Raw genomic sequence first — 27,184 nt, 5'->3', positions numbered from 1 at the left:
CTGGGTGGTTCAGTCAGCTAAGACTCTGACTCTTAATTGCAGCTCAGGTCATGATCTCAGGGTCATAAAATCGAGCCCATGTATGGCTCTGTGATGGGTGTGGAGTCTGCTTAACATTCTCTCTCTCCGTTTCCCTCTGCCCCTCACTCCACACTCTCAGTGTCTCTGAGACAAACGAAAACAAACAGAAAACTATGTGGTACTGATATAAAAACAAACTTGCAGGCAAATGGAACAGATGAGAGAACCCAAAAATACACCATTATGTATGTGGTCAAATGATCTTTGACAAGAGTGGCAATACCATTAAGTAGAGAAAGGACTTTTTCAAGAAATGATGCTGGGAAAACTGCATATCAACCTGCGTAAATATAAAGTTGGACCCTTACCTAAAACCATACACAAAAATTAACTCAAAATGAATCAAAAAGTTAAATCTAAAACACAAAACTATAAAACTTTTTTTGTGACTTGGGATTTGACAATGATTTCTGAGATAGGACATCACAAATACAGGCAATAGAAGAAAAATAGACAAATTAAACTTCACTAAAATTATAAAATTTTGTGCAATGACAGTAGTAACAAAGTAAAAAGGCAACCCACAAAATGAGAGAAAATACGTACAAATCTGATAAGGGATTAATACCCATAATATAGAGAGAACTACTGAAATGCAACAATAGCAAAGTTCAAAACTAGGCAAAGACTTCAATAGAAATTTCTCTAAGGAAGATAAACAAATGGCCAATAAACACAAGAAACAATGTTCAACAACACTATTCATTAGGGAAATGCAAAACAAATCTAAGAACTACCACCTCACACCTGTTATAGCATGGGGACTATCGAAAACACAGAAAATAACAAGTGATGGCAAGTATGTGGGGAAACTGGAAGCCTTGTGCACTGCTGATGGGACAGTAAAATGGCATAGCCACTGTGGAAAACAGTATGGCAGTTCCTCAAAAAATTAGAAACAGAATTACCATATAATCCAGCAATGCCATTTCTGGGTATGTACCTAAAAGAACTGAAAACAAGGTCTTGAGGAGGTATCCATACACCCATGTTCATAGCAGTATTATTCACAACAGGTAAAAAACACAGAAGCAACCTACGTGTCCATCAACAGACAAATAAATAAGCAAAATGTGGCATATACATACATATAATGGAGTGTTATGAAGCCTTAAAAAGTAAGAAAATTCTGACATATGTTACAATATGGACAAACACTGACAACATTATACCAAGTGAGATTAGCCAGTCACAAGAAAACAAATAAGGTGTGATTCCACTTAAATGAGATACTTAGAGTAGTCAAAATAATAGAGAAATAAAGTAGAAGGTTGTTGCCAGGATTCAGGGAAGATGGGAATAAAGAGTTACACTGTTTAATGGGTATGCATTTTCAGTTTTACAAGATGTCAAGTATTAAAGAGATGGATACTGGTGACCTTTCCATAATATTAAGAAGGTATATATTTAATTCCACTGAACAGCACACTGGTTAAGATAGTATATTTTATAAGTATCTTATCACAATAAAAATAAAATTTGGAAAAAAAATAGAAGATAACACACCAAAAATTCATGGGATGCAGCTACTGCAGTGAATAGAGAAAAATTTAAAGCACAAATTATATTAGAGAAGCAAACTTTCAACTGAACATTTTAGTTTCTACCTTAAGAAACTAGAAAAGAACAAATTAAAGCTAGGGAAAGCAGAAGAAAAAGAAATAATAAAATTAAGAGCAGAAATCAATGAAACAAAAATACAGACTATAAAAAACTAAGAACTGGCTACTTGAGAAGAGAAATAATATTGATAAACTTCTAAACCAGACTATTAAGGAAAAAAAATAAAGGAAACAAGTTTCCAATAACAGAGATGAGAAAGAGATCTTAGATAATCTAAAGACATAAAAGGATAATAAAGAATATTGCAAACATGTGAATGTGCATAAATCCAACAACCTAGGTGAAATGGACAAATTCTTTTAAAAACACAAACTAAAAATCATGTTTAATCAAGAAAAATATCAATAACCTGATTAGTCCTATTTTTTAAAATTATTTTATATTTGGAACTCTTTCCTCAAACAAAATTCAAGGCCAACATGGCTTCACTGGAGAAGTCTACAAAATATATAAGGGAGAAAGAATACCAATTCTTCACAAACTTTTTTTAGAAAACTGAAGACAGGGGAGCCCTTATGAGAAGAACATATCCTGTCACCAAAACCAAAGACATTTGTAATAATACAAGCTGACCCTATGAGGTGAATACTATTAATCATTCCATTTTAAAGACGAAGACATTGAGGACTAAAGAAATTCCAAAACTTGCCCAAGACCACAGAAAAAAAATTGGGAGGCAACTTAACTTCAGACACAGGCTCTTAACTAGAACAATGAAACTGCGTGTCAAATTAAATTCTAGATACTCTTGCAAAAGTAAATAGTAAAAAATGCTGCCCAACACTTACCTAGAGACTATGCTGGAACCATTATAGAGATCACTAGCATATGACAATGTAGCCAAAGGTCGTACTGAATTATACCGAGTAAACTTGGACAAGCATTCCTGAAATTCATCCAACTGGCTTGCAGTTCGACTATCATCTATATGAAAAAAAACAAAACAAAACAAAACAAAAAAACAAAATAAAATAAATTAGCTGAACTGCAATGTAAGTCAAGGAGCAGTATACACAGATTTAAAATTATATTCTAAATACAAACAATTCTTAAGCATTTAGAGAACACTAGCATGGATAAACTGGAATGCTGATCTTTTAGCTTTTTTTTTTTTTTTTTTTTTTTTTGATCTTTTAGCTTTAACAAAAATTTCGTAGTGGTTCACTGAAGACACGGTCTCTTTCACCATCAATAAAAACATAACATAAATATTTCTTTTTTTTTTTAATTTTTATTTATTTATGATAGTCACACACAGAGAGAGAGGCAGAGACATAGGCAGAGGGAGAAGCAGGCTCCATGCACCGGGAGCCCGATGTGGGATTCGATCCCGGGTCTGCCAGGATCGTGCCCTGGGCCAAAGGCAGGCACTAAACCGCTGCACCACCCAGGGATCCCAACATAAATATTTCTTAAGCAACAATTTATTGGGGGGAAAAATGTGGCTCTGATCAAAAGGATTTTAATCTTTTATTAAAACGAAATTAAAAAATAAAAGAACAAACGAAAACAAAAACAAAATCCCGGGCAGCCTGGGTGGCTCAGCAGTTTAGCGCCACCACCTTCAGGCCAGCGCATGATCCTGGAGACTCAGGATCGAGTCCCATGTTGGGCTCCCTGCATGGAGCCTGCTTCTCCCTCTGCCTGTGTTTCATGAATAAATAAATAAAATCTTGGGATCCCTGGGTGGCGCAGCGGTTTGGTGCCTGCCTTTGGCCCAGGGCGCGATCCTGAAGAACCGGGATCGAATCCCCCGTCGGGCTCCCAGTGCATGGAGCCTGCTTCTCCCTCTGCCTGTGTCTCTGCCTCTCTCTCTCTTTTTGACTATCATAAATAAATAAAAATTAAAAAATAAAATAAATAAAATCTTAAAAAAAAATCCCTTATCGATGTTGAAAGTTAGGATGGACAGAGGAGTATATACACTAGGACAGTCTATTCATTATTGTGAAGGAACATGTTTATAGGGTTACATCTACATGACCATGTTTATTTACCTTCAAAATACAATTTATAATAACATAATTTAGGTTAAGAAAGTAACTGCTTAAGTAAAAAGAAAGTGAATTACTTGTTCATATTATACTTTGAAATTTTCAAATCCAATTATGAAAAGGAAGTAGAAAACTGTAATATATCAATTATTCTAAAAAATAAAATACTTCTACTCAAATGTCTTGGTGGTATATGGAAAACATTAATTCCATCCACTAGAACACAGTATAAATGCTTTAAGTAAAGTACACTTCAGTAAATTAATCATAATTAACCTATGTGGAATTTAAATCACAAAATCATCTCACGAAAGACTGAGAATAAATACAGCTATCTATTGTCCAATCTAGGAATAAGACTACATAGAAAGTCTGAATAAAATCATTGTTTTTAAAAAGTACTTCAAGTTTGGACTTGTACTTTCCTTTCTAAAGAAAGAAAAGTAAAACCTAATTACTTTAGTCAGCTTCCTAACTGAAATTTGAAATAAGATAGTTACAACAATGTTTTAATACTTTCTTCTTTACTCCTAGCTCATACACATACAAATACATACAACTTTCTCAATGTAAACTTTCATGATACCCTCTCCCCCTTTTTAAAAGATTTATTTACTTATTTGAGAGAGAGAGAGAGAGAGCACATGAGCAGGGAGAGGGGCAGAGGGAGATGCAGGCTCTCTGCTGAGCAGGGAGCCCAACATGGGGCTCCATCTCATGACCCTGACTAAGATCATGACCTGAGCCAAAAAGCAAGAGTTGGATGCTTAACCAACTGAGTCACCCAGGTGCCCCGTGATTTACCCATCTTATTTATCCTCTGAAAATAACAGTAGACACATTGAAATTTAGATATAAGAATCATGAAGTCTGCAGAGTTAATGTACCATAGGATAGATAGTAGAGAACTGATTTAATTCATCTGGATGTATTATATTATCTTGAAGATTAACTACTTACATGAAGAAATTTATTTAAAATTTACAACGACAAAAAACAATTACTAGTCTCTGATACTAAGCTTCTATCCTCAATATTTTACATTTTAAAGATTTAAACAGTAACATAGCAAATTCACCTAACAACTTATATCAAGGTTCCAATTTTATACTGTTTCCATTCTTAAAACAGCAAAGGAACAAACTCAATTAAATGCACGGTCATAATGTTACTTAACTAATGCTCCTGCTCCACAAAAATTATTCTCAGTAAATTCAACAAGTTGGAAATAGAACAGGGGTTACTGTAATAAAACAAATCAACTGTACTACAAAGTGGTTTGAATTTAACAACTAATGGGTTCTTTTTATATAATCCTATTACTGTGAGTATTTAATGTAATAAAGAGTGACTGGAAAAAGAAAAAGAGTGACTGGAAAGACACCTTAGATATTGTTTAAATATGAATTTAATGTAAATCTATTCTTTCATATTTTGACACCAATCCCTAAGTACAAAAAATTGACAAGCATTCAAGAATGTATATTCTGTTTAAGACCATGATCTTTTCCTGGATAGCTAACCTTCTCTGGCCATCATACTATTCATTAACACCTACTTCCAACAGAAGTTATAAAGTGAACAATAAAAATAGCTACTCTAGTATCTGAAACTACAGGCATTCAACTTTTTTATCTGGTTATGAAAAGGAAGGATTTTGTTTGCTCAGTAGATTTTGGTCAATAATCATACATATCTGCTAGCCTATTACTTTTCCAAACACAGATTAGTTTGTGAAACTGTATTCTGCAGCTCTTTTCTATCTACTAATGCTTTTTAATTTACTTCTCTTTCAGTTACAACTAAAAGTCCAAGGCATTAATCTCTTAATCTTCATCTTTCATTGTCAGAGTTTAAAAATGAAAGTCAAAAAGAGGGAGGTGGGTTCTCATCTAAAAATACACAAAATGATAATCAAATATTATGAACTCCATTTTGTAGAAGTTAAAATTCCCTCTTCACAGTCAAAGGCACTAGGAAGAACTTCATACTCAGCAATATAGGTGTAGTCAGTGTGAAAATTCAGTAAGATAAACTTAAGACTCCTTACACACTAAGGACAACATATTTTAAGTACAAGAGAGCCATGCCCATAAAAATGGAAATCAAGCCTTCCTCCTGGTTTTAATTTATTCTACCTTCCAGTAATCTTACATCCCCAAAATAAATTGGTCTATATGAATACACCTTTACTATGCCACAGCATGCAGTTACTTAAAAATTACTTCCCAATTTCTCTTTCCTCTCTTTTTCTTTTAAATGTCTGCCATTTGCTTTAGGCTGTATTTCAACATTGTACCAAAAACAAAATCTAACAGGGTTAATATGAGCCCTCTGCCAATCAGAATGTAGGTCTCAAACCATTTTCAATTTCACAGCTTCCTACTACAGTTTTCAGACTATTACAGAGGCTCCATAGTGTCTCAATTCCTAGGCAATATGATACAATGAAAGCTTTCCATCTTTACAACTGCTGATCATTAATTTCATACACATTCATAAACAGATCTTGGCTCCCTCCTAGACTGCCTATGAAAATCTTCTTTTTCCTCCATCACCACCCTAAGGCGAACTTGTACAAAGGTCTAAAACAACAAGTAGATTTTTTTTCTCCTTCAAATTTTTATTTAAATTCTAGTCAGTCAGCACACAGTGAAATATTGGTTTCAGGAGAATTCAGCGATTCATCACTTACATACAATACCCAGTGTTCATCATAACAAACAAGTACCCTCCTTAATACCCATTCCCCATCGAGCACGTCTCCCACCTCCCTCCCTCCATCACCCCTCAGTTTATTCTTTATCTTTAAGAGTCTCTTATGGTTTGTTTCCTCTCTTTACCTCCTCCCATATGTTCATCTGTTTTGTTTCTTAAATTCCACATATAAGTGAAATTATATGGTATTTGCATTTGTCTGAGTGACTTACTTTGCTTAGCATAATACACTCTAGCTCCATCTATATTGTTCTGAATGGCAAGATTTTATTCTTTTTGATGGCTAAGTAATACTGCATTGTTTATATATGTCCCATCTTCTTTATCACTCATCATCACTCAATGGACATTTGGGCTCTTTCCATAGTTTGGCTACTGTTAATAATGCTGCTATAAACATCAGGATGCATGCACCCCCTTTAAAACTGTATTTTTGTATCCTTGAGTAAATACCTACTAGTGCAACTGTTAGATCACAAGTTCTATTTTTACATTCTGAGGCACGTCCATACTGTTTTCTAGACTGGTTACACCAGTTTGCATTCCCACCAACATAAAAGAGGATTTCCCTTTATCCACATTCTCAGCAACACCTGTTGTTTCTTGTATTGTTCCTTTTAGCAATGTGTCTAATTGAGCACCTAACTTATACCATCTTTGTATTTTGTATAGATATATTTACATCCCCTATAAATATTAAAAAACAATGAAATAAAACAAAACACAGGGATGGTGTTAATGTCTCTACTTCATTGATGAGCAAAGACACTGAGAAAACTCACAGCTTGAGGGCAGAACTACATTACTTTTTGAAAGCAATGAAAATATCCAATGCTAACATGTCCTTGACTTTGCATAAGTCATTTCCTCTATGTTGAAGATGTTTCTAATTACCTTATTTAGTTAATGAATTTTAGTCTTAACTAAATACAATCCTATAAAATCCATACAGCTATCATTCCATTTCTCCATTTTCAACTTGACACAGATTTTTCATTCCTAAGTTATATTAATGGATATTCTTCTTTATTCCCAATACACTTGTATAACATGTATCACAGAGACAAGAAGAGACAAATCAGTTCATCTTTTTATTGTTACCCAAAATGATAGTGCTTAGAACTTAATAAATACTTAGTATTTAATAATAATATTTAATAATAAGAGAAAATTGAAAAAAAATAAGAGAAAATTGAATGGATTTATTTTTCCTAGCAACACATTCAAGGCTGATGTTTTTCTTAACTTTACATATAGCTCACTACATAAAGATTGAAATTTCTTAAATGGAGAAAAAAAAATAGCTATGGGAAAGCAATGTTCTTCAAGATCTCTAAGAACCTCCAGAACACTCTGGTAGAATATGTTGAAAATACACACTTTTGCTTTATAAATAGGACTTTATATAAATCCAGCATAAGAAGCTAGAAATGGATCTGACATATGAATTCGATATATTTTAAGAAGTCTGGAATATGTACCTGAAATACGAGACATCCTTGTAGAAAAGTAACATTGCTCTAAGTCTTCAAAATGAGCAGTGAGTCGTTTTCTTCGTGATGCTAATGTGCTGTTATACCAAGGCTGCTTCTTTGTCTAAAGTAGTTAACAAGAAAAGACACTTGTAACTTAGAACAAATGACAGTCTTTTTCTGCACAGAATATCTAAATGATTGCACATTCAAAATGTCAACACATTAAAATAACAACAAATAGTAAATACTCATAGTTCTTAGACCATATTTTTCTATTTTTATTTTAAAATGCAAATAGGCTCAGGGTTGGGAGGCCATGGGGAGGAGTTGGGGGCCAGGTCCTGATCCTTAGCCTAGAATTCCTGGGGAGTCAGGTTATACTATGGAAGGGAAGGGGTGAATCTATTACCATACCTCAGGTACCATACCTCAGGTAACAGGGGGTTGCATAGGTGGGGAGAGGAATCGGGTGGCCCACAGGCCAGAGAGGAGGGAGTTCTACTAATGGCAAAAGGCTTGAGGATGGGGCCACTTGGGGTAGGCGGACAAAGCAGCCCTGCAGGGGCAAGTGGTGAGTCCCACCAAGTGGTGAGTCCCACCCCCTGGTTGGTACAATATGGTGTGCTATAAAGCTCAAGGCTTCTAGCCAAAAAATAAAATAAAATAAAATATGCAAATAGGCTCTAAAGGCCAATTTTATAAGAATGAAATAGGAAACCTCTTTCAACTCTCCAAATTAAATGAAAACAGAAATCATTATAACTATCATGCTAAATTTACAATTTTGAGGATTTTAATATAAAAAAATTGTTAGAAAACAATGTTCAAAAGAAAACTAATTACTTTTTCATCACCCTTATATGGACCCCAGAATAACAGAAACACTACTTGATTGTCAGAGTATATATTTAAGTTAATACTGATTACTAAATTAAGGGGCAGGGCAGCTCTCCGGTGGCCCAGGGGTTTAGCACCATCTTCAGCCCGGGGTGTGATCCTAGAGACCCAGGATCGAGTCCCAAGTCGGCCTCCCTGCATGGAATCTGCTTCTCCCTCTGCCTGCTTCTCCCTCTGCCTGTGTCTCTGCCTCTCTCTGTGTCTGTCATGAATAAATAAATAATATATTTTTAAAACTTAATTAATTAAGGGGCAGTAATATGAATTAATTGGTTAATTAATTAAGGGGCAGTAATGTGAAACATGTAGAGACTAGTCTGACATACACATTAGAAGATCAGAATAACTAAATCAGATATATATAAAGCCAGCAAACCTGAAATACCTGAAATTGGTATGTAAATTGGCAAAAAACCTGAAATTGGCATGTAAATCTATGAAAAACAAAAATCTATGATCCTCAATATATAATATGCTGAAGCCATGTTAAATCAAAGGATATGACCATTCTTTTTACAAATGCTTATCATCTATGATTATGCTCGAGGCACACAGACACAAAGATGAGACAGGTAACCAGAACTTGAGATGACACAAGTTAACCATAACTATACAATTGCAAATGTATTTAAGTAATAAATATTAAGGTACTACTACCTTGAATAAAACACTGTAAAGTGACCCTTGCTAAAACTAGATGGTAGAGGGCAGCCCAGGTAGCTCAGCAGTTTAGCGCCGCTTTCAGCCCAGGGCGTGATCCTGGAGACCCAGGATCAAGTCCCACATCATGCTCCCTGCATGGAGCCTGCTTCTACCTCTGCCTCTCTCTGTCTGTCTGTCTCTCTCTCTCTCTGTGTCTCTCATGAATAAATAAATAAAATAACAAGATAGTAGATAAAAAGCGTATTTTAAAGCACTGCTTGGATCACAAGAAAATGAATAAGACAACTTTAGAAGGCATAAGAGACATACAACCAAAGAGGAAGCTGAATCAGAGAGGTGATATTAAAGAAAATATAATGATGCAGAGGAGGGCAAAGACAAAAGGAACAATACTTAAATGTACAAATACCTATAAAAGGAAAAAACACTAAAACTGAGATTTAGAGGTTGAAAAGTAAATCTGTGAGCCAGAAGATAAATCTAAAGGAATTAACCAGAACTAAGGATAAAAGAAAAAAGGACAGAAAATTTGAAACAGAGACTAAAAACAATCAGACACAAAAGATAACTTACCTGACAGGACCAACAACTAAAATAGTTAACAGCAATAAAAGAGGCTAGGGGAGTGAACTTTGGTTATGCTCAAAAAGTGGATAGAAAACAACTCCAATCTAAAATTCAAATCCTGACAAAACTATCCGGCAACAAAATAAACATTTTTTTCATGTGAATGAAAACAAAGACTACTGCCTATAAGCCATTTCTTTAAAAAAAAGTGTGAAATCATGTGCTTGAAAAATTCAGTAATAGAAACCGAAGGCCTGAGACACAAAATGAAAAGAAGTCTAACCAAATAAGTAATTTTAAGTATTTTAAACATTGTTTTTAACATTAATTAGAATATTAAAATTATGGGCCTTAAGAATAAGACAGAGTAAATGCACGTAAATCAGAAGAGTGAAAAAAGTCTCAATTCTGGAGCACTTACATTATTCAGGAAAGTAATTAAGGTGTTAAATCTAATGAAAATATGTTCAACATCACTGATCATCAAGGAAATATAAATGAAAACCACAATGAGATATCACCTCACAACTGTCAGAATGGCTAAAGTAAAAAAACACAAAAAACAACAAGTGTTGACAAGAGAATAAGGAACCCTTGTACACAGTTAGTGGGAATGAAAACTGCCACTGTGGAAAACAGAATGTGGAGATTCTACACAGAATTAAAAACAGAACCACTATATGATCTAGTAATTCCTCTCCTATGGATTTACCCAAACAATATGAAGATACTAATTCAAAAAGATACAACTACCATAGGTTTACCACAATATTATCTGAATAGCTGAACTATGGAAGCAGCCCCAGCAACCACTGATAGATGAATGGATAAAGAAGTCACATACACAGAGACACACACAGTAGAATGGATAAAGATGTCAAACACACATGCGTACACGCATGCGTGTGCACACACATAGGCACAGTGGAGGGAATATTACTTAGCCATGAAAAAGAACAAAATCTTGCCATTTTCAACAACATGGATGGATTCAGATATTACATGCTAAGTCAGAAAAAAAGCAAATGTCATATAATTTCCCTCGTATGTAGAATTTAAGAAACAAAACAAATGAGCAAAGAAAAAGACAAACACTCTTAACAACAGAGAACAAACAGATGGCTACTAAAGGGGAGGTAGATAGGGAGATACAGGGACACTTGGGTGGCTCAGTGGTTGAGCGTCTGCCTTCAGCTCAGGGCATTGATCCCGGAGTCCCAGGATCGAGTCCCGCATTGGGCTCCTGCATGGAGCCTACTTCTCCCTCTGCCTAGGTCTCTGCCTCTCTCCCTCTCTCTCAAATGAATAAACACTGAGTAATGTATAAAATTACTCAATCACTATATTGTACACTTGACCTAATATAACATTGTATGTTAACTATACTGGATTTAAAAAAATTTTTTAAATATGATAATAGGTCTAAATTCTGTTTAGGTGTTAAGTTTGGATAAATTTCAAGGATAACTAATGAAAGCATAGTAACAGAATAGGTAATGTTTAAAACATTAAAATGGTAGGAAAAGGGGGTAAAAACATAAGAGAAAAACACAAAAATTGAGACAAATAGCAAGCATTAAAGAGTAAAACAGTGAAACTATATCAATAATTGTAATAAATATACTAAATTAGTGATAGAAAGGAATTTTAAAATATAACTGTATGCTATCTGCCAAAAAAATAACTGAAAATATAAAGACACTGAAAACCTGGAAGTAATACCATGAAAAATAATACACTAGGCAAATGTAATCAAAGGAGGAAAAACAGACTCAAGATGAAAAGCATTAATGGAACTGGAAATAGCACCGGGAAGTGTAAAAGTTTCAATGTGATAATTGTACACTTAGTATACATGTAATAGTACAGCCTCAAATATATATATATATATATAAAGCAAAACTTCCTACAGACATTGACAAACCCACCAAAAGGGCAGAAGATTAACCTCATCAACTCAACAGAGAAATCGATATGATCTAATTTTTAAAATTTAATGAATTACATATAGAACGCTGTATCCAATGAGAAACAGATTTTTCTTAAGCATACATGGGACATTTACAAAACTGGCATGTGCTGTGACGCTAGATATGTTTATAATCTCAATAGGTCAGTATTTCTTAAATGGAATACAAAGGGCACTGATTATGAAAGTTACAAATTCAATAACTTAATTGAAGAATAACTTAATTCTTAATTAAGAAACTCTGTTGATCAAAATTCATCATTAGAGAGAAGATACAAACTAGATGATATTGGCAACATTTGCAACACCTAAGAAACAAGTTATTACTACTTTGAATATACATATATAAGTTTCTTCAAGTAAAAAAACAGAAGATTGATATAAAAAACCTAGAAAAGACATCAAACGCTATTTCACATAAAGTAAAGGACAATAAATATAGGATACTGGCTTTAGAGTGTCGGAAAAATAAGAATTAAAACCACAACTTAAAAAAAAGTAAAAAAAATTTTTTTAATTAAAATAAAATAAAATAAAATAAAACCACAACTAACTTATATTCCTATACACTAAAGTGGCAACCATTTAGAGGTTGAATAATACTAATTACTGACAAGGATGTGGTGAAACTAGAATTCATATACTTCAGTGATAGGAGCTTTAAATTAATAAAAAGACTTTAAAAAGAATTTGATATCTCAGAATACAAAAACCATTGATATGTCTACTCTGTTACCCTCACTTCCTCTCCTACGTACGATATCTAGGGAAACTCTTGCACCTGAACAATCAGGAGACATGTACAAAGATGCCTTTAATATCAAAAACAGAAACACTGATGAATCAACTACACCCATAGAACTAGAACAAACAGCTACTAAACTCAGGAACTAAAGTCTAAAAAACAATTCTGAAAAAAACTACTTATTATATCATTTTTAGAAAGTCTACATATAGCTAAACCAAATAATACAGGCTTACATATATGTACGGTAAAACTATTCTAAAAAGGCAACTCATTGATAAACACAAATATCAGAAAAGTAGCTTTGGGGACGCCTGGGTGGCTCAGAGGTTAAGCATCTGCCTTTGGCTCAGGGGGTAATCCCGGGTCCTGGGATGGAGTCCATGTCAATCTCCCCTCAGGGAGCCTGCTCCTCCCTCTGCCTGTATCTCTGCCTCTCTCTGTCTCTCATGAATAAATAAGATAAAAATCTTAAAAAAGAAAAGAAAAGAAGCGAAGCTCTGGACATGAGGCAGAGTGATGGAATTTGTTAGAAGTACCATTAATGTTCTAGTAATTAACATCAAGAGCTCAGTCCATTGAGTTTCTTTAATTGCAATTGTGCTTCTAAATGACATATTCATGAAATATATTCCTTTTTAAAAACCAACATAATTTTCATGAATTCTAAGCAGAAGAATCTAGATTTTTTTAAAAAGTGATCTGCTCTAAATTAAATCTTTAAAAAGGGGAGAGGGAGGAATCCCTGGATGGCTCAGTGGTTTAGTGTCTGCCTTTGGCCCAGGGCATGATCCTGGAGACCCGGCATCGAGTCCCACATCAGGCTCCCTTGCATGGAGCCTGCTTCTTCCTCTGCCTGTGTCTCTGCCTCTCTGTCTCTCGTGAATAAATAAATAAAATCTTTACAAAATAAATAAATAAAAAGTGATCTGTTCAATGGAAATACAGAAAAGATTTTAGTTTGAAACGTGAGAAATGATTACATAACAAAAATCAAGAGTATACAAGAAGCAGTCAAAAACAGTTTGCCTTCCAGTTTTTTTTTTTTTACAGATTTATTTATTTATTTATGATAGAGAGAGAAAGAGAGAGAGAGAGAGGCAGAGACACAGGAGGAGGGAGAAGGAGGCTCCATGCTGGGAGCCCGACATGGGACTCGATCCCGGGACTCCAGGATCGCGCCCTGGGCCAAAGGCAGGCACTAAACCGCTAAGCCACCCAGGGATCCCTGCCTTCCAGTTTTTATAGCAACTTTTTTCACTATTTACTCTTAACTTTTCCTTAATTTATTTTTTCAGTGCAATTTTTTTCTTTTTTTTTTTAAGATTTTATTTATTTATTCATGAGAGACACAGAGAGAGGCAAAGACACAGGCAGAGGGAGGAGAAGCAGGCTCCATGAACACAGGCAGAGGGAGGAGAAGCAGGCTTCCATGAAGGAGCCTGATGTGGGATTCAATCCAGCAACTTTGGAGGCAAAGGCAGGTGCTCAACCACTTAGCCACCCAGGCATCCCAGTGCAATTCCTTTCTAATCCATCCAAAATTAGGTTGCTTCCTAATTCTTGGTAAAAATGCATTACCTAGCCCATCGCCATATATTAATTACTAAATTTACAAATAAAATTAATATAAATGAAAAGAAATATGCTAATAGTGAAGGGACAGATAGAACTGGCTGTAAATAATCTACAAGGCCAATCATCAGAATGAACATATTCAGAATAAGACCTAGATAAGAAAAAAAAAAAAAAAAAGATCTAGCTATATAGGTAGGATATAAACATGGCTAAAAATCAAAAGGAAATGCTCATCACTTGTGTTGTGTTGATATAGATTATCCCTGAAGAAAAATGGCCACATTGACCAAATATCTGATGTATTTCACTTAACATAATAACTTATAGGTCTATCCATGTTGTAGCAAAGATTTTCTTTCTTTCTTTTTTAAAGATTTTATTAGAGAGAAAGACAGAGACAGAGAAAAGAGAGAGGAAGAAACAGATTCCCTGCTAAGCAAGGAGAGTGACTCAGTTCCAAGACCCTGGGATCATTGCCTGAGCCAAAGCCAGACACTCAACCAACTGTGCCATGTAGGCATCCTGATTTTTTTTTTTTATGGCTGAATAATCTACCATTGTGTGTGTGTGTGTGTGTGTGTGTGTGCAACTTTCCTATGCATTCACCCATTAATGGGCAGATACAGAAATAGAAAGACATGTTTAATACATGCTTATGTTTTATACATGTATGAAATACATATATGATTGTATAAATATTATTATATACTGAGAAGCATGGATTAATCTCAGCTAGTCTGGACTGCCCATGTGGTTATCTCCAGACTCTTGCCCACATTATGGAACATATTCTCTAAAAAAAGATAAATGATATTCTGTAACCATAAGTCAGTGGGATGTTCTAGAGCAATGTATTAGTCTGTCAGTATTGTTTAGTAATAATAAATGACTTTATGACTCATACCTGGTTTCAGTAGAGGCTTTAAAGGCTGGTTACATAACTAGAACGTACTGCCTACATGACTAACTTAAAATAAGAGATCCTGCCTATAAGCCAACTTTGGATTCCTATTACTGAGGTACTTGAGACACAAGCCAGTAGTAGTTCTAAACCTGGAGAAAAAGCAATTCCTATGTGACCCAGTGTGGAAGGACAAAGAAGGCTAGGCCTGAAATCACCACATCCCTTTCAATGAGTATCCTCCTGCTGCTTGGCTGTATGGTATCCAGTGCCTTTAATCAAGCTGTTCCAGAAGCATAAACTATTTGACTTTTGTGTTCCTTTCATTAATCACTTAAGGTGAGTAATATGTAATTAATGCATATATATATCTGTATAGATAACATAGATTATACATACATACATATGTCTCCTAGTTCTGTCCACTTGGAAGGCCTACAAGTACAGAAACTTGGAAGAGCAACGAGCACACTTAAAACCCATATCTTGTTTTTTTACATAACATTCTCCATTAAAAGAAAAGAAATAGGGTTTCCTGGATACATGGCTGATTCTAGGACTGGGGCAAGTTAAGTACAAGATGATGCTGGAACACCTTTTTGTCTACGACATAAGGAGGTACCTGAAGAATGATAGGAACACGTCAAACGGATGTGGAAATCAACTTGAAAGAGTTCCAACTAGACAAATATGGGACAACTTAAGTTTCAAAATGATTAACAGAATGAATTACAAATCCATGAACCCATAAGGATATGAACAAAGAGGAGGGAAAGATCTTCCTTATAGTAGAAATGCTAAAACGTATAATAAGGAATTAAAAATTATCATTTGGGCAATAGCCATACCAATAACTATTCTCACTAAGATTTATTAAGATCTCAGATGAGAAAAAATGGTAATTTTACAATAACGAAATTTGACAGGTAATTGATCCGAGTTAACATCATCAGTATTGAGCAAAGAGATATCATATGTACCCAGATATGAGAAACTAACAAAAAGGGTACAATAACATCTCTGTAGTATTCCTGACTAAAATGGATAATCTGAATCTAGTCATAAGAAAACCTCTGACAAATTCAAATTGAGGGATGTTCTACAAAATAAATAACTTAATACTCTTCAAAAATGTCAGTGTAATATAAGACTGAGGAACAATTAAGATTTTTTAGGAGACGGGTACCTGGGTGGCTCAGTGGTTGACCCTCTACCTTTAGCTCAGGTCGTAATCCTGGGGTCCTGGGATTGAGTCCCACATCAAGCTCCCCGTGGAGACCCTGCTTCTCCTTCTGCCTATGTCTCTGCCTCTTTCTCTGTGTCTCTCAAGAATAAATAAATCTTTTTTTAAAAAAGGTAATAGGGATCCCTGGGTGGCTCAGCGGTTTAGCGCCTGCCTTTGGCCCAGGACACGATCCTGGAGTCCCGGGATTGAGTCCCGCATCGGGCTCCCGGCATGGAGCCTGCTTCTCCCTCTGCCTGTCTCTGCCTCGCTCTATAATGAATGAATGAATGAATGAATGAATGAATGAATGAATGAATGATCTAATTAAAAAGGTAATAAAATCTACAGCTGTACCATAGGTTCCATAGCTATTCTACTATGATTGGGAGTATTTATTTTTGCAGAATTTTTATCTATATAAATAATACTGGCATATAATCTTTACCAGTACTTTGAATCATTTCTTATAATAAGTCTCTAACTATATAATGATCAATTCACATTTTTGCTTACATCTTATGCATATATTGCCAAATATTCTTCCAACTCTCTTCCCCTCTCCCAAACTCACACAACCACACACAGCAAGGAAGATTATTTCCAATTTTGAAAAATCCTGAGCCATATCTATTAGGCGACTGCTTAGTAACCTTACATTACTTCATATTTTGTTTGTATTATTTGGGAAGGTAAGTATTATTTTATATGTGAGCTAATGATTTGAATTTTCACCTCTTTTTTCTTGAACTTTTACAAATAAACTTTTACATTTTCTACCATTTTCTTTTCTTTTTATCAAAAAGATGAAATGGATATAAAAAGCTTTCATTATTTTGAAGCAATCAAACTAATTGCCTATCATACTTAAAATACCTTTCCTAGTTTTTTAAATGTTGTCCATTGTTAAAATTCTGTTTATGTAAAATACAGGCTTCTTTCTCAATTTCCATAGTCCTATTATTATTTATATAATTGCTTAGCTGATCTAGATGCTCACACTAAGTGGTTTTACACAAATAGATTCCTGGCTATCAAAACACCATTTACGCCATTTACTTAAATCCTCACTTTAGCCACTGATCTGCATAACCACCTCTACCACAGGCTAATAAATTCATTACCTTCCAGTTTGGTTTTAAATTTTATTGTGCTCCTTTTGTTACAGCAGTCCTAGAATACATATTAATGATTTATTAGATAAATACCCTTGTGATTATCACACCTCTGAATCATTCATACTACTAATGAACTTTAAAGTCAGTTGGTCACACTCTCTGCACTCTTAAAAAAACTACTGAGTTTTGGGCAGCCCGGGTAGGCTCAACAGTTTAGCACTGCCTTCAGCCCAGGGTGTGATCCTGGAGATCCGGGATCGAGTCCCATGTCAGGCTCCCTGCATGGAGCCTGCTTCTCCATCTGCCTGTGTCTCTGCCTCTGTGTGTGTGTGTGTATGTGTGTGTGTGTGTGTGTTTCATGAATAAATAAATTAAATCTTAAAAAAAATATATTGAGTTTTTTATGGAATCACATTAAATTAATAGTTATGGCAACTGGTCTATTCAAATTGTTCTATAACTGCTTTAATCTCTTTCAATATTTTTAATTTTTCTTAAAAATTCTGTATTTCATTCAGATTTATTTTACTAGTATGCATAAGTACTGTCCAAATTATTTTAATCTATTACATATTATAAGTCAATCTCAATTATATACTGAAACATTTTATATGTGTTCTTTTTTTATCTGTCCCTCTTCACTGACCATCTTAAGCTTTGGGGGACCTGGGTAGCTCATCATTTAAGTGTCCACTCTCGGTTTCTGCTGGGATTATGATCTCAAGATCATGAAACTGAGCCCCCCCGCCTTTAGGCTCATGCTGGGTGCGGAGCATGCATAAGATTCTCTACCTCTCCCTCTGCCCCTCTTCCAGCTGGTGCCATGTATGTGGGCTTTCTCTCTCCTTCTCTCAAATAAATGAAATCTTTAAAAAAAAAAACAAAACAAAAAAAAAACTCCCAGCTTCTTGAGCTGAATGTCTAGTTCATTTATATTCATTCTCATCTAAAAGTGAATCCATTTAATAATACAAATTTTTGAGGACAATTCTGACATTTCAAAATTTTTGACATGTAGTATCACTTTTTTAATTGTTTGTACCACCATCTGGGACTACTACTCTTGGACACAAAGGTATACAGAGAAATTTAGTTTACTCTCTTCCAAATTATCTGTCTAAATTATTTATTTACTTGGGGATCCGATTCACAAAATGTAGACGATACCAATTATCCTGTTTTAGAATCATTCCACTTTCCTGAATGCTCCAAGACTATTATCAATAATGTATATCCTTTGAGGCTCCTAAGTGGCGTAGTCAGTTAAGCACCTAACTTTCTTGGTTTCAGCTCAGGTCATGATCCCAGAGTCCTGAGACTGAGCCCCACAGGAGGGCCACGCTCACCAGAGGGTCTTGCTTGAGATTTTCCCTTTCCCCCTCCCATTTCTGCACTCCCTGCTTCCTTCTCCCCCCCCACTCTAAATGGGTAAATCTTTCTTAAAAATGTATATTCTTTGATGCAAAGCATAAAGTGAGACAAGAACCTATTAAACCCAGCTTAACTGATCTCACTCAAAAAAAAAAAAAAATTCCACAAAGTCTTTATAATGGCCTAAGAAAGTCATGCAACAAGTGGCCTCTGTTGTTTTATTTCATTTCCACTTTTCTTCCCCTTGATTATTCCTCTCCAGCCACAAGGGACTTCTAAACTATGTCAGGCATGCTCCTACCTCAGGGTTCACTTATTAACCCTCTGCTCAGAACATGGGAATTCCAGATATACATACTCACATGGGTTTGCTCCCTCACCTCCACTTTGTTCAAAGGAGTCACTTTTATTACTATTAGTATTTCTCCAACTAGACTGTGAGTTTGGTTACAACAGGGATCTTTCTTTTGTGTTTGTTCAATAATGTATCCCCAGAGCCTGTAATAGTACCTGGTAAATAGCATGTACTTCTTCAAAAAATGAATACATAAATAAAAAAATTTTTAATCTGTTGGTTTTGAGATATCCGGTGGCTCAGATGCTTAAATATCTGCCTTCAGCTCAGGTCATGATCTCAAGATCCTGGGATCGAGCCCCACATGCACGGAGGAGCCTGCTTTTCTCTCTAATCCTCCCTGTTCCCTGCTCCTTCTTTTGTCCTCTGTCTCTCTCAAATAAATAAATAAAATATTTTAATAAAAAAATCTGTTGGTTGAATAAATAAGTATTTAAAAGCATAGGCTCTGAAACCATAATGCCTAGGTAAAATCTCAGCACCCTCCTCTTACTAGTTATATTACCTGGAGCAAGCTCCTTAACTTTCCTGTGTCACAGTTTTCTCCTCAATAAAACAAAAAATAATAGTAATAGTACTTATCTTACAGGGAACCTTGGAGAATTAAAGTAATTAATACATATAAAGTTCCTTAATGTCCATGAATAGTAAGTATACAATAATGATGACTAATGCCCATTACTTTAATTCATTTTTGAATTAAGAATACTTCAAACTCATCCAGCATGTTTAAATTTTAATCAATTTTCTAAAAATTTCATAACAATTTTTGCCTTATATAAACTCCAATGCTTATGCTATGTCACACAAATTATTACTACATTGGGGAACTATACCTTTTCTTTATGTAAAAAATGTTGTCTTTTACACTTTTCTCCTTGAGTCCTATTTTGGTATGCACTTTTCTTTCTTTGTTTTTGCTATATTCTTTAGTATTCTTACATTTGCCAGGCTTATCCTCAACTATTCCTCTATTTTCAATCCTTTTTTTAAAATAAAGATTTTATTTATTTATTCATGAGAGACACAAAGAGGCTGAGACAGAGGCAGAGTGAGAAGCGGGCTCCTCACAGGGAACCAAATGCGGCTCACTGGGACTCCAGGACCATGCCCTGAGCCAAAGGCAGACGCTCAACCACTGAGCCACCCAGGCGCCCCTATTTTCAATCCTTTTTGTGTCAATATGCATTAGGTCTATCTGTTCTAAAGAGTACAGCTAGAAATGAAGGGCAGGCCTTCAACACAGTATGTCCTATCAGTTTTATCCTATAAATACTAGAAGGATTTCCTCCTCAACAACCTCCCTGTCCTCCAGCAGATGCTAACGTTGAAATCTTCCAGAAGACCCAGCCTATGTCATCCTTAGGCACACTTGACTCTGCATACTGCGACTTTCATGTTAGGAAGCCTTCTTTTTTTTTTTTCTTTTTTTTTATATTTTTTAATTTTTATTTATTTATGATAGTCAGAGAGAGAGAGAGAGAGAGAGGCAGAGACACAGGAAGAGGGAGAAGCAGGCTCCATGCACCGGGAGCCCGATGTGGGATTCGATCCCGGGTCTCCAGGATCACGCCCTGGGCCAAAGGCAGGCGCCAAACTGCTGCGCCACCCAGGGATCCTAGGAAGCCTTCTTAAGTGTTTTTTTAATCCTGTATACATTCTTTTAAGTTTTCAGTGTGAGGATAGTAATAGATCAATGAGATTCCTTGTGAGTGAAGCCTGAAGAGATACTAACATACTGAATGCCTCAGGATACCATCTTAAACCAGAAATCTCCTTTATTACATAATAGTAAGTGCTGTTCTAAAAATTTAAACAGGGATCCCTGGGTGGCGCAGCGGTTTGGCGCCTGTCTTTGGCCCGGGGCGTGATCCTGGAGACCCGGGATCGAATCCCACATCGGGCTCCCGGTGCATGGAGCCTGCTTCTCCCTCTGCCTGTGTCTCTGCGCCTCTCTCTCTCTCTGTGACTATCATAAATAAATAAAAATTTAAAAAAAAAAAAAAATAAAAAAATAAAAATAAAAATTTAAACAGAAAACAAAACACTATTCTTATTACTTTTCTTTTTTACCCAGATTCAACTTCCATGTTTCTAGCTCACTGCTAGAAATTCAAATAAATACGATGTAAAGGGCAATAATAGAAAAACCTTTTCTTGTTCCTCTACAAAGAGACTGTCAATGCCCTGCAGCCAAAGCCCAATAGAAACACACACCTGTAGGTGAACAATTTTTATTTACTACTCACTGCCAACAAACAATACAACACACTACAGGTAAGAGAGGTATCTCAGTTAAGAACAAACTTACAGGATACAAGTTCATGTTCAGTGTTTGAGGGAGGGCTCTGGATTGGATACTGTCAAGAAGTGGAGATAATTCTGTGAGTGAGCATCTTCTTAATTAGAAGGACAAAAGACTACAGTAAAACTAAAGTTGCAAATAGTAAAGCAAGAGCAATTGTCCATATTAGCTAGGAGAGAATTGCCTCTGGTATTTTTTTTGTGGCTTGCACAGTGATTTTGTTTTTGTTTGTGCTTAGTTAGGCAGTTTATAAAGTGACCTTACTTGTCTCACTTCATCACAGTCACAGGGTGGATGTATCTGATATTTTGTGAGATTATACTCAAAAGAACATCAAGGTCCAGCTATGAATGCAAAGCCTGTTTCCAGATCCAAAGACTGCCTTTCCCTCTCAAGTTTTTAAGATATGCTTCAACTTAATGCTTTAAAAATTTCTCCTGATATATCCTATATGTCTTATAAAAACAAGATGATCTGATGTTTTCATAGTTGTTCAGTAATAGCTGCAAAGCAACCTGTGAAATTACTATTAAAAAAAAAAAAAACAGGCCAAATACATGCATGCATATGAAGATAACACAGGATGTTCAGAGTAGTTATACCAACTAACCATGAAAGTAACAGAAGTAATCATCTAAGCAGTGGGAAAAGAAAAACATAAACAAAAGCTCCAAAAGATCTAAAAGGATTTTCTTTTTACTTTGATAAAAATAACCACACTACACATAAAGTGAATATATAAATGAACATTTATAAAAATATCTCATGGTTTCCCTTTTACTATGAAGGATAATATTAGGACTATTGCTAAATTTTACAGGGATTAGACAATAGCACTATATTATCCATGTTAACTTTTTGAATTTTAAAATTATATTATGATTATATAAGGCAATACCTTTATTTTTAAGGAAATATACACTAAAGTTTTTAGAGGTAAAGAATCAGTATGTCTGTACCTAACTCAATCTAGAAAAGAAAATGTATGTGTATTTAAGCAAAAGACAGAATGAGAATGAACAAATAAATGTGATCAAATGTTAACATTTGGACAATCCAGATAAAGGATACAAAGGAATTGCTTTTACCATTTTGGTTACTTTTGACTAATTCTAAAAGTATTTCAATATGAAAAGTTAAAAAACAAAAGGCCCAGCCTCAAAATTAGATTTGACAAATTATCAGCATCCCCGAGTTACAGATGGGAGTAAAAGCCAAAACAATCATACAATTAATTAGAAGAGAAGTGAAGCTGAAGTCTATTTTACTCAAATCTGTAGTTTACTTCCCATAAAAAAAGCTTAACATGTCAACATAACAATGAGTAATTCATAAATTATAAACATCCCTGTGAAAAAATAATGTGCTGATTATTCATAATTTCATCTTACATTATTTCCTTCAAGGTCTGATGTTACTAGTACTTAAAAAAATTTTTAAATTCATCACTGATGACCACATAAATAGCTGCTTATGCATCAGAACTATCCGAGTCCAGGCAGCCCTGGTGGCTCAGCGGTTTAGCGCCGCCTTCAGCCCAGGGTGTGATCCTGGAGACCCCGGGTTGAGTCCCATGTCGGGTCCCTGCATGGAGCCTGCTTCTCCCTCTGCCTATGTCTCTGCCTCTCTCTGTGTGTGTCTCTCATGAATAAATAAATAAAATCTTAAAAAAAAAAAAAAAAAAGAACTATCCAACTCCTAATCCATGCCACAGCATTCAAAAACAGTCATGTTTATGACAGAACATGCCAGCAGACTAATCAATGATTTTAAAACTCAGGTGATTATGTTCAGTGTAACACAAAAACATACTGCTAAATATATTATTTACCTGAGAACTGCCACTGAAACCAGGAGGTTGGCTGTATTCTGTGGAATCAATAATATTACTGCAAAATGAAGAGAGAAAAATATATTCAGTGTTCATGTTATTTTAGCAACAGAAAAGGTAAATCCGAAACATATCATATCCAAATCCAGTATTTCTAATTTCTAAGCAAAGAAAATATTTATTGTCAATAAGTTAGATATCAAATAAACACATAACTCATAAACAAAACTCAGCAAACATTTTAAAAATTTACAAATTCTTCATCCACCACCTTAAACACACCATGAAAGAGTATCAGTAGGAAATAATCACAAAACAGGTGTATATAGAAATGTATTTGCTCCGATTTCATTTTCAGACAGGTTAATAAGCTGTTTGGAACACTATTTAAGGAACAAAGGACTTAAGAGTATTAGGAAAAGAGCACAAGCAAGCAATTAAATTTACAGTTAAGAGATCTTGTTATGGCACTGAAGAGCTATGTGTCCTCAGACACATACTTTATAATCACTCCATTCCCTCATCTGCAAAGTGAGATGAGTGGGGACTAATTATCTCTAGATTATCTAGAGTCCCTTCCAGGTCCAAAATGTTATGATAATCATCTCATGTGAAAGAAAATTACCAAAGGAATAGAATAAATGTTAAAATACCAATAATCTTTTTTTCATAATCCAATACCTATACACTAGTTTTCTCCACCTGCTCAAAAACATAATCTGCTCTCTACATTGGTTTTCATTTAGTTGTTAACTTCTGTGCATTTTCCTATCTAATACTAAAAAAATCTCTGAAACTATGCAGCATTAACCCAAATTACAAAGGAAAGTCACAGCTGTACAATTATATGTCACATAACTACTCTCACTCTCTCACTCAAATCATTTGCCTCCAAAGGCAAACGTATATTTCATAATGGAAAGGCAGACTAGGAAATCAATTTCACATATTAGCTATATCCATAATGAATAGGTAGCTTAAAGAAATCAGTGGTTCATTCTTGGTAAAAATACGTGACTACCTTTCCATATTGGGCTTTTATTTGAAAAAGACAGGTTCATATTTAAATTATCAATATATATCTGAGAAAATTAAATTATAAAGAATTTTATATTCTGTGAGCAAACTACAATATATTAAGATCATTTAAGGGTGAACATTAAGGGTACCTGGTTGGCTCAGTTAGTTAAGTGTCTGCCTTCAGCTCAGTTCATGATCCCAGGGTCCTGGGATCAAGCCTCAAGTCGGGCTCCTTGCAGTAGGGAGTCTTTTTCTTCTCCTTCTCCCTCTGCCTCTGTCCCTCCCCCACCCTTGTTCACATGCACTCGCTCTCTCTCTCATACATAAATAACATCTTTTTTAAAAAAATCATTTAGGTTGAACATTTAAAAAAAGTTTTAAATAAATAAGGGAACTGAATGAACCAAAAAACTGCTATGTACACACATGAAATTAGACTACTATTCATTTGTTCTTTCATTAGCACGAATTTAAGGCAGAGAAAACTAAATCTGCACATTTAACAAATTATATGGGGCAAGAGCCAAAGCCTGTTCCTGTGCAATATTCTACATAAAATTATTAAACAGTTCCCCAAAACAAAGCATGCTATGCAACATGTAACCTGAAAATAATTTAACTTATAAATTTTAATAATTACAATCAAATATAGATTTAATTTCTAAAAATAATACTATTTTATTTCCTTTCTACCACAGCAATAATCCCTAATATTATAAACACTAAAGAAATAATTACTTTTCTCAAATTAATGTTTTCTGCTACTTAACACAGAGGTTTTTCTCTGCTACATCAGAGAAATCATATCATTTCTTCTAAATAAGAAATGAAGCATTGAATTCCAAATTAATAGTAAATCCTCATTTACTAAACAACCAAAACTCCTGTGGGTCCCACTTGTGCAGATACTTCCAGATATACCAGAAATCAGTCTTCATGTTTGTTTTTCTTTTCTGATTCTACCAATCCTTTAACTATTCAAATAAATCATCCATTATCAATATGACACATCTGACTACTAACAGCAGCAGCAGCAGCTAACATCTATTGAGTGCTTATGTGCTAGTCATCATTCTCACTTTTTAAAATGTATTATCACATTTAATCAGTGAAGATAGGTATTATCTTTATTTTACAACTGAGAAAACTGAAGTATATAAAAGTTAATAATAAACTTGCCTAAGATTAAACTGCTGATAAGTTATATAGTTGAAAATTTGAACCCAGGCGGTATTAACTCCAGAATTCTTATGTGAGACTGCCAGAATGATGTTTCTTTCTTCTTGAAGAGTATCAATGCCCTCCGACTTCTGAATCAAGTTTCTATTTATCTTCTTTTCAATGTTTTATTCTCAATTCTATGATGACTTCCAAAACTCTTTCACCTCCCAAGGTTTAATGAGCTCTAGAGTAAGGATGCTTGCATTTAGATAGTGGTTATGCCACTAATCTTGTGACATTGGGCAAATTACCTCATCTCTAGGATATATTTCTCTCATCTGTACAATGAAGAGGATTATAAAAAACCTATTGCACAGCATTTGTTCTAAGGGTTATATGAGACAGCACACGTGTAAATTACAAAATAGTATCTAATGCATAGATATCACCCTAATAGTTACAACATTTATGAATAAATACAGTTCTCTAAGTAATAATTTCTTGATTTTGATGCAAATTCCAATGAAAATTAACAGGAATTCTTTTCTAATACACTGTCTCAGAATCCTTACAAAGAGAGAAATACTATTTCTCATCTCAGTATTTGCAAGAACTTCACCATGATATTTTACAACAAATTTTGTATAAATAAACACTGGTGACTACAATAGCCTTTCTACCAATACACAGTTTAGCTTTTAAAAATATCAGGCTCAAAAAGATTACATAAAACTTCAATTCCTAATATCTAAAGCTCTAAAAATCACATACTTTATGACTTATTTGAAAGTAAAATGTGTTGTGAACAAATTTGTTATCATTTCACTATGAGCATTCAATGTTAAAATATTAACATGCTTGACTATGCTGAACTGTCTCTTACTCCTCCATTGTTATTTTAAAATAACTATTGGGGTGGGGGGAGACAGAACACTAAATACTGAAAACTTCCAAAGGTTTTCAAAAAAAGTTATAGGACCCTACATATCATTCAGCTTGGATTTACTTGAGAAATGAGACTTCAATAGTAAAAATATTAGGCTATAGAGTACACATCTATGGCCTCTAGGAAAATGAAGAAATTCTTTTTCAAGAATTTGAAAACAAACAAAGAAGTTTGTTCTTCAAAGACCTGAAGTTATTAGAGTACTTCAGAACTTCAGGAAAACATTTCTCAAATACCTTACAAAGTATCCTTTTTTAATTGAAGATGGTTGGGTGTAGTTATATAGTGCATAGGGGGACTGTATGAACCAAATGTTTTTGTTGCCTTTTAAAATTCTGCAATTCCATAATTATTCCTAAAGTTGAAAAGGAAAAGCAAAAAGGCAACTGATTTTAACATTTTCTATATAAGAACATTTTCCTCAGGGAGAAACTTAATGCTGACAAATGTAATTGCATATATAATGGAAAAGGGTCTGAAAGAAGAGATCTGAATCTATTTCTTTGCTGCATCTGGAATTCTAGTTGGTAGAATTTCAAAAACAAAAGAATAAGCTCAAAGAATAAGACTGACAAGACTGATCTGCCTCCACAACGAGTAAAAGTCCCAATTTATTATGTTAAGTGCTGTTTCTGACCACTTTA

General features: G+C 34.7%; 1 protein-coding gene and 1 long non-coding RNA gene across 10 annotated transcripts in view; one reads left to right on the top strand and one right to left on the bottom strand.

Moving 5' to 3' along the window:
* The window catches only part of COP1 (COP1 E3 ubiquitin ligase), a 243,680-nt gene that overhangs the window by 133,128 nt on the left and 83,368 nt on the right, over positions 1-27,184 (bottom strand). For all 9 annotated transcript variants that reach the window (XM_025430223.3, XM_025430218.3, XM_025430220.3 and 6 more), the window contains 3 exons: positions 23,414-23,471; positions 7,898-8,012; positions 2,493-2,628 (listed from right to left, as the gene is read on the bottom strand). In XM_025430223.3, the coding sequence (XP_025286008.3) occupies positions 2,493-2,628; positions 7,898-8,012; positions 23,414-23,471 (309 nt within the window). The remainder of the gene's footprint in view (positions 1-2,492; positions 2,629-7,897; positions 8,013-23,413; positions 23,472-27,184) is intronic.
* LOC112648570 (uncharacterized) overlaps positions 15,230-27,184 on the top strand; it is a 41,071-nt gene continuing 29,116 nt past the window's right edge. The window contains exon 1 of the long non-coding RNA XR_003129141.3: positions 15,230-15,550. This is a non-coding gene — a long non-coding RNA (uncharacterized LOC112648570). The remainder of the gene's footprint in view (positions 15,551-27,184) is intronic.

Source organism: Canis lupus, chromosome 7 (assembly GCF_003254725.2).
Source record: "Canis lupus dingo isolate Sandy chromosome 7, ASM325472v2, whole genome shotgun sequence".
Taxonomy (NCBI): domain Eukaryota; kingdom Metazoa; phylum Chordata; class Mammalia; order Carnivora; family Canidae; genus Canis; species Canis lupus.
The sequence above is the reverse complement of the archived record's forward strand: the minus strand, read 5'-3'. Positions and strand labels throughout refer to the sequence as shown.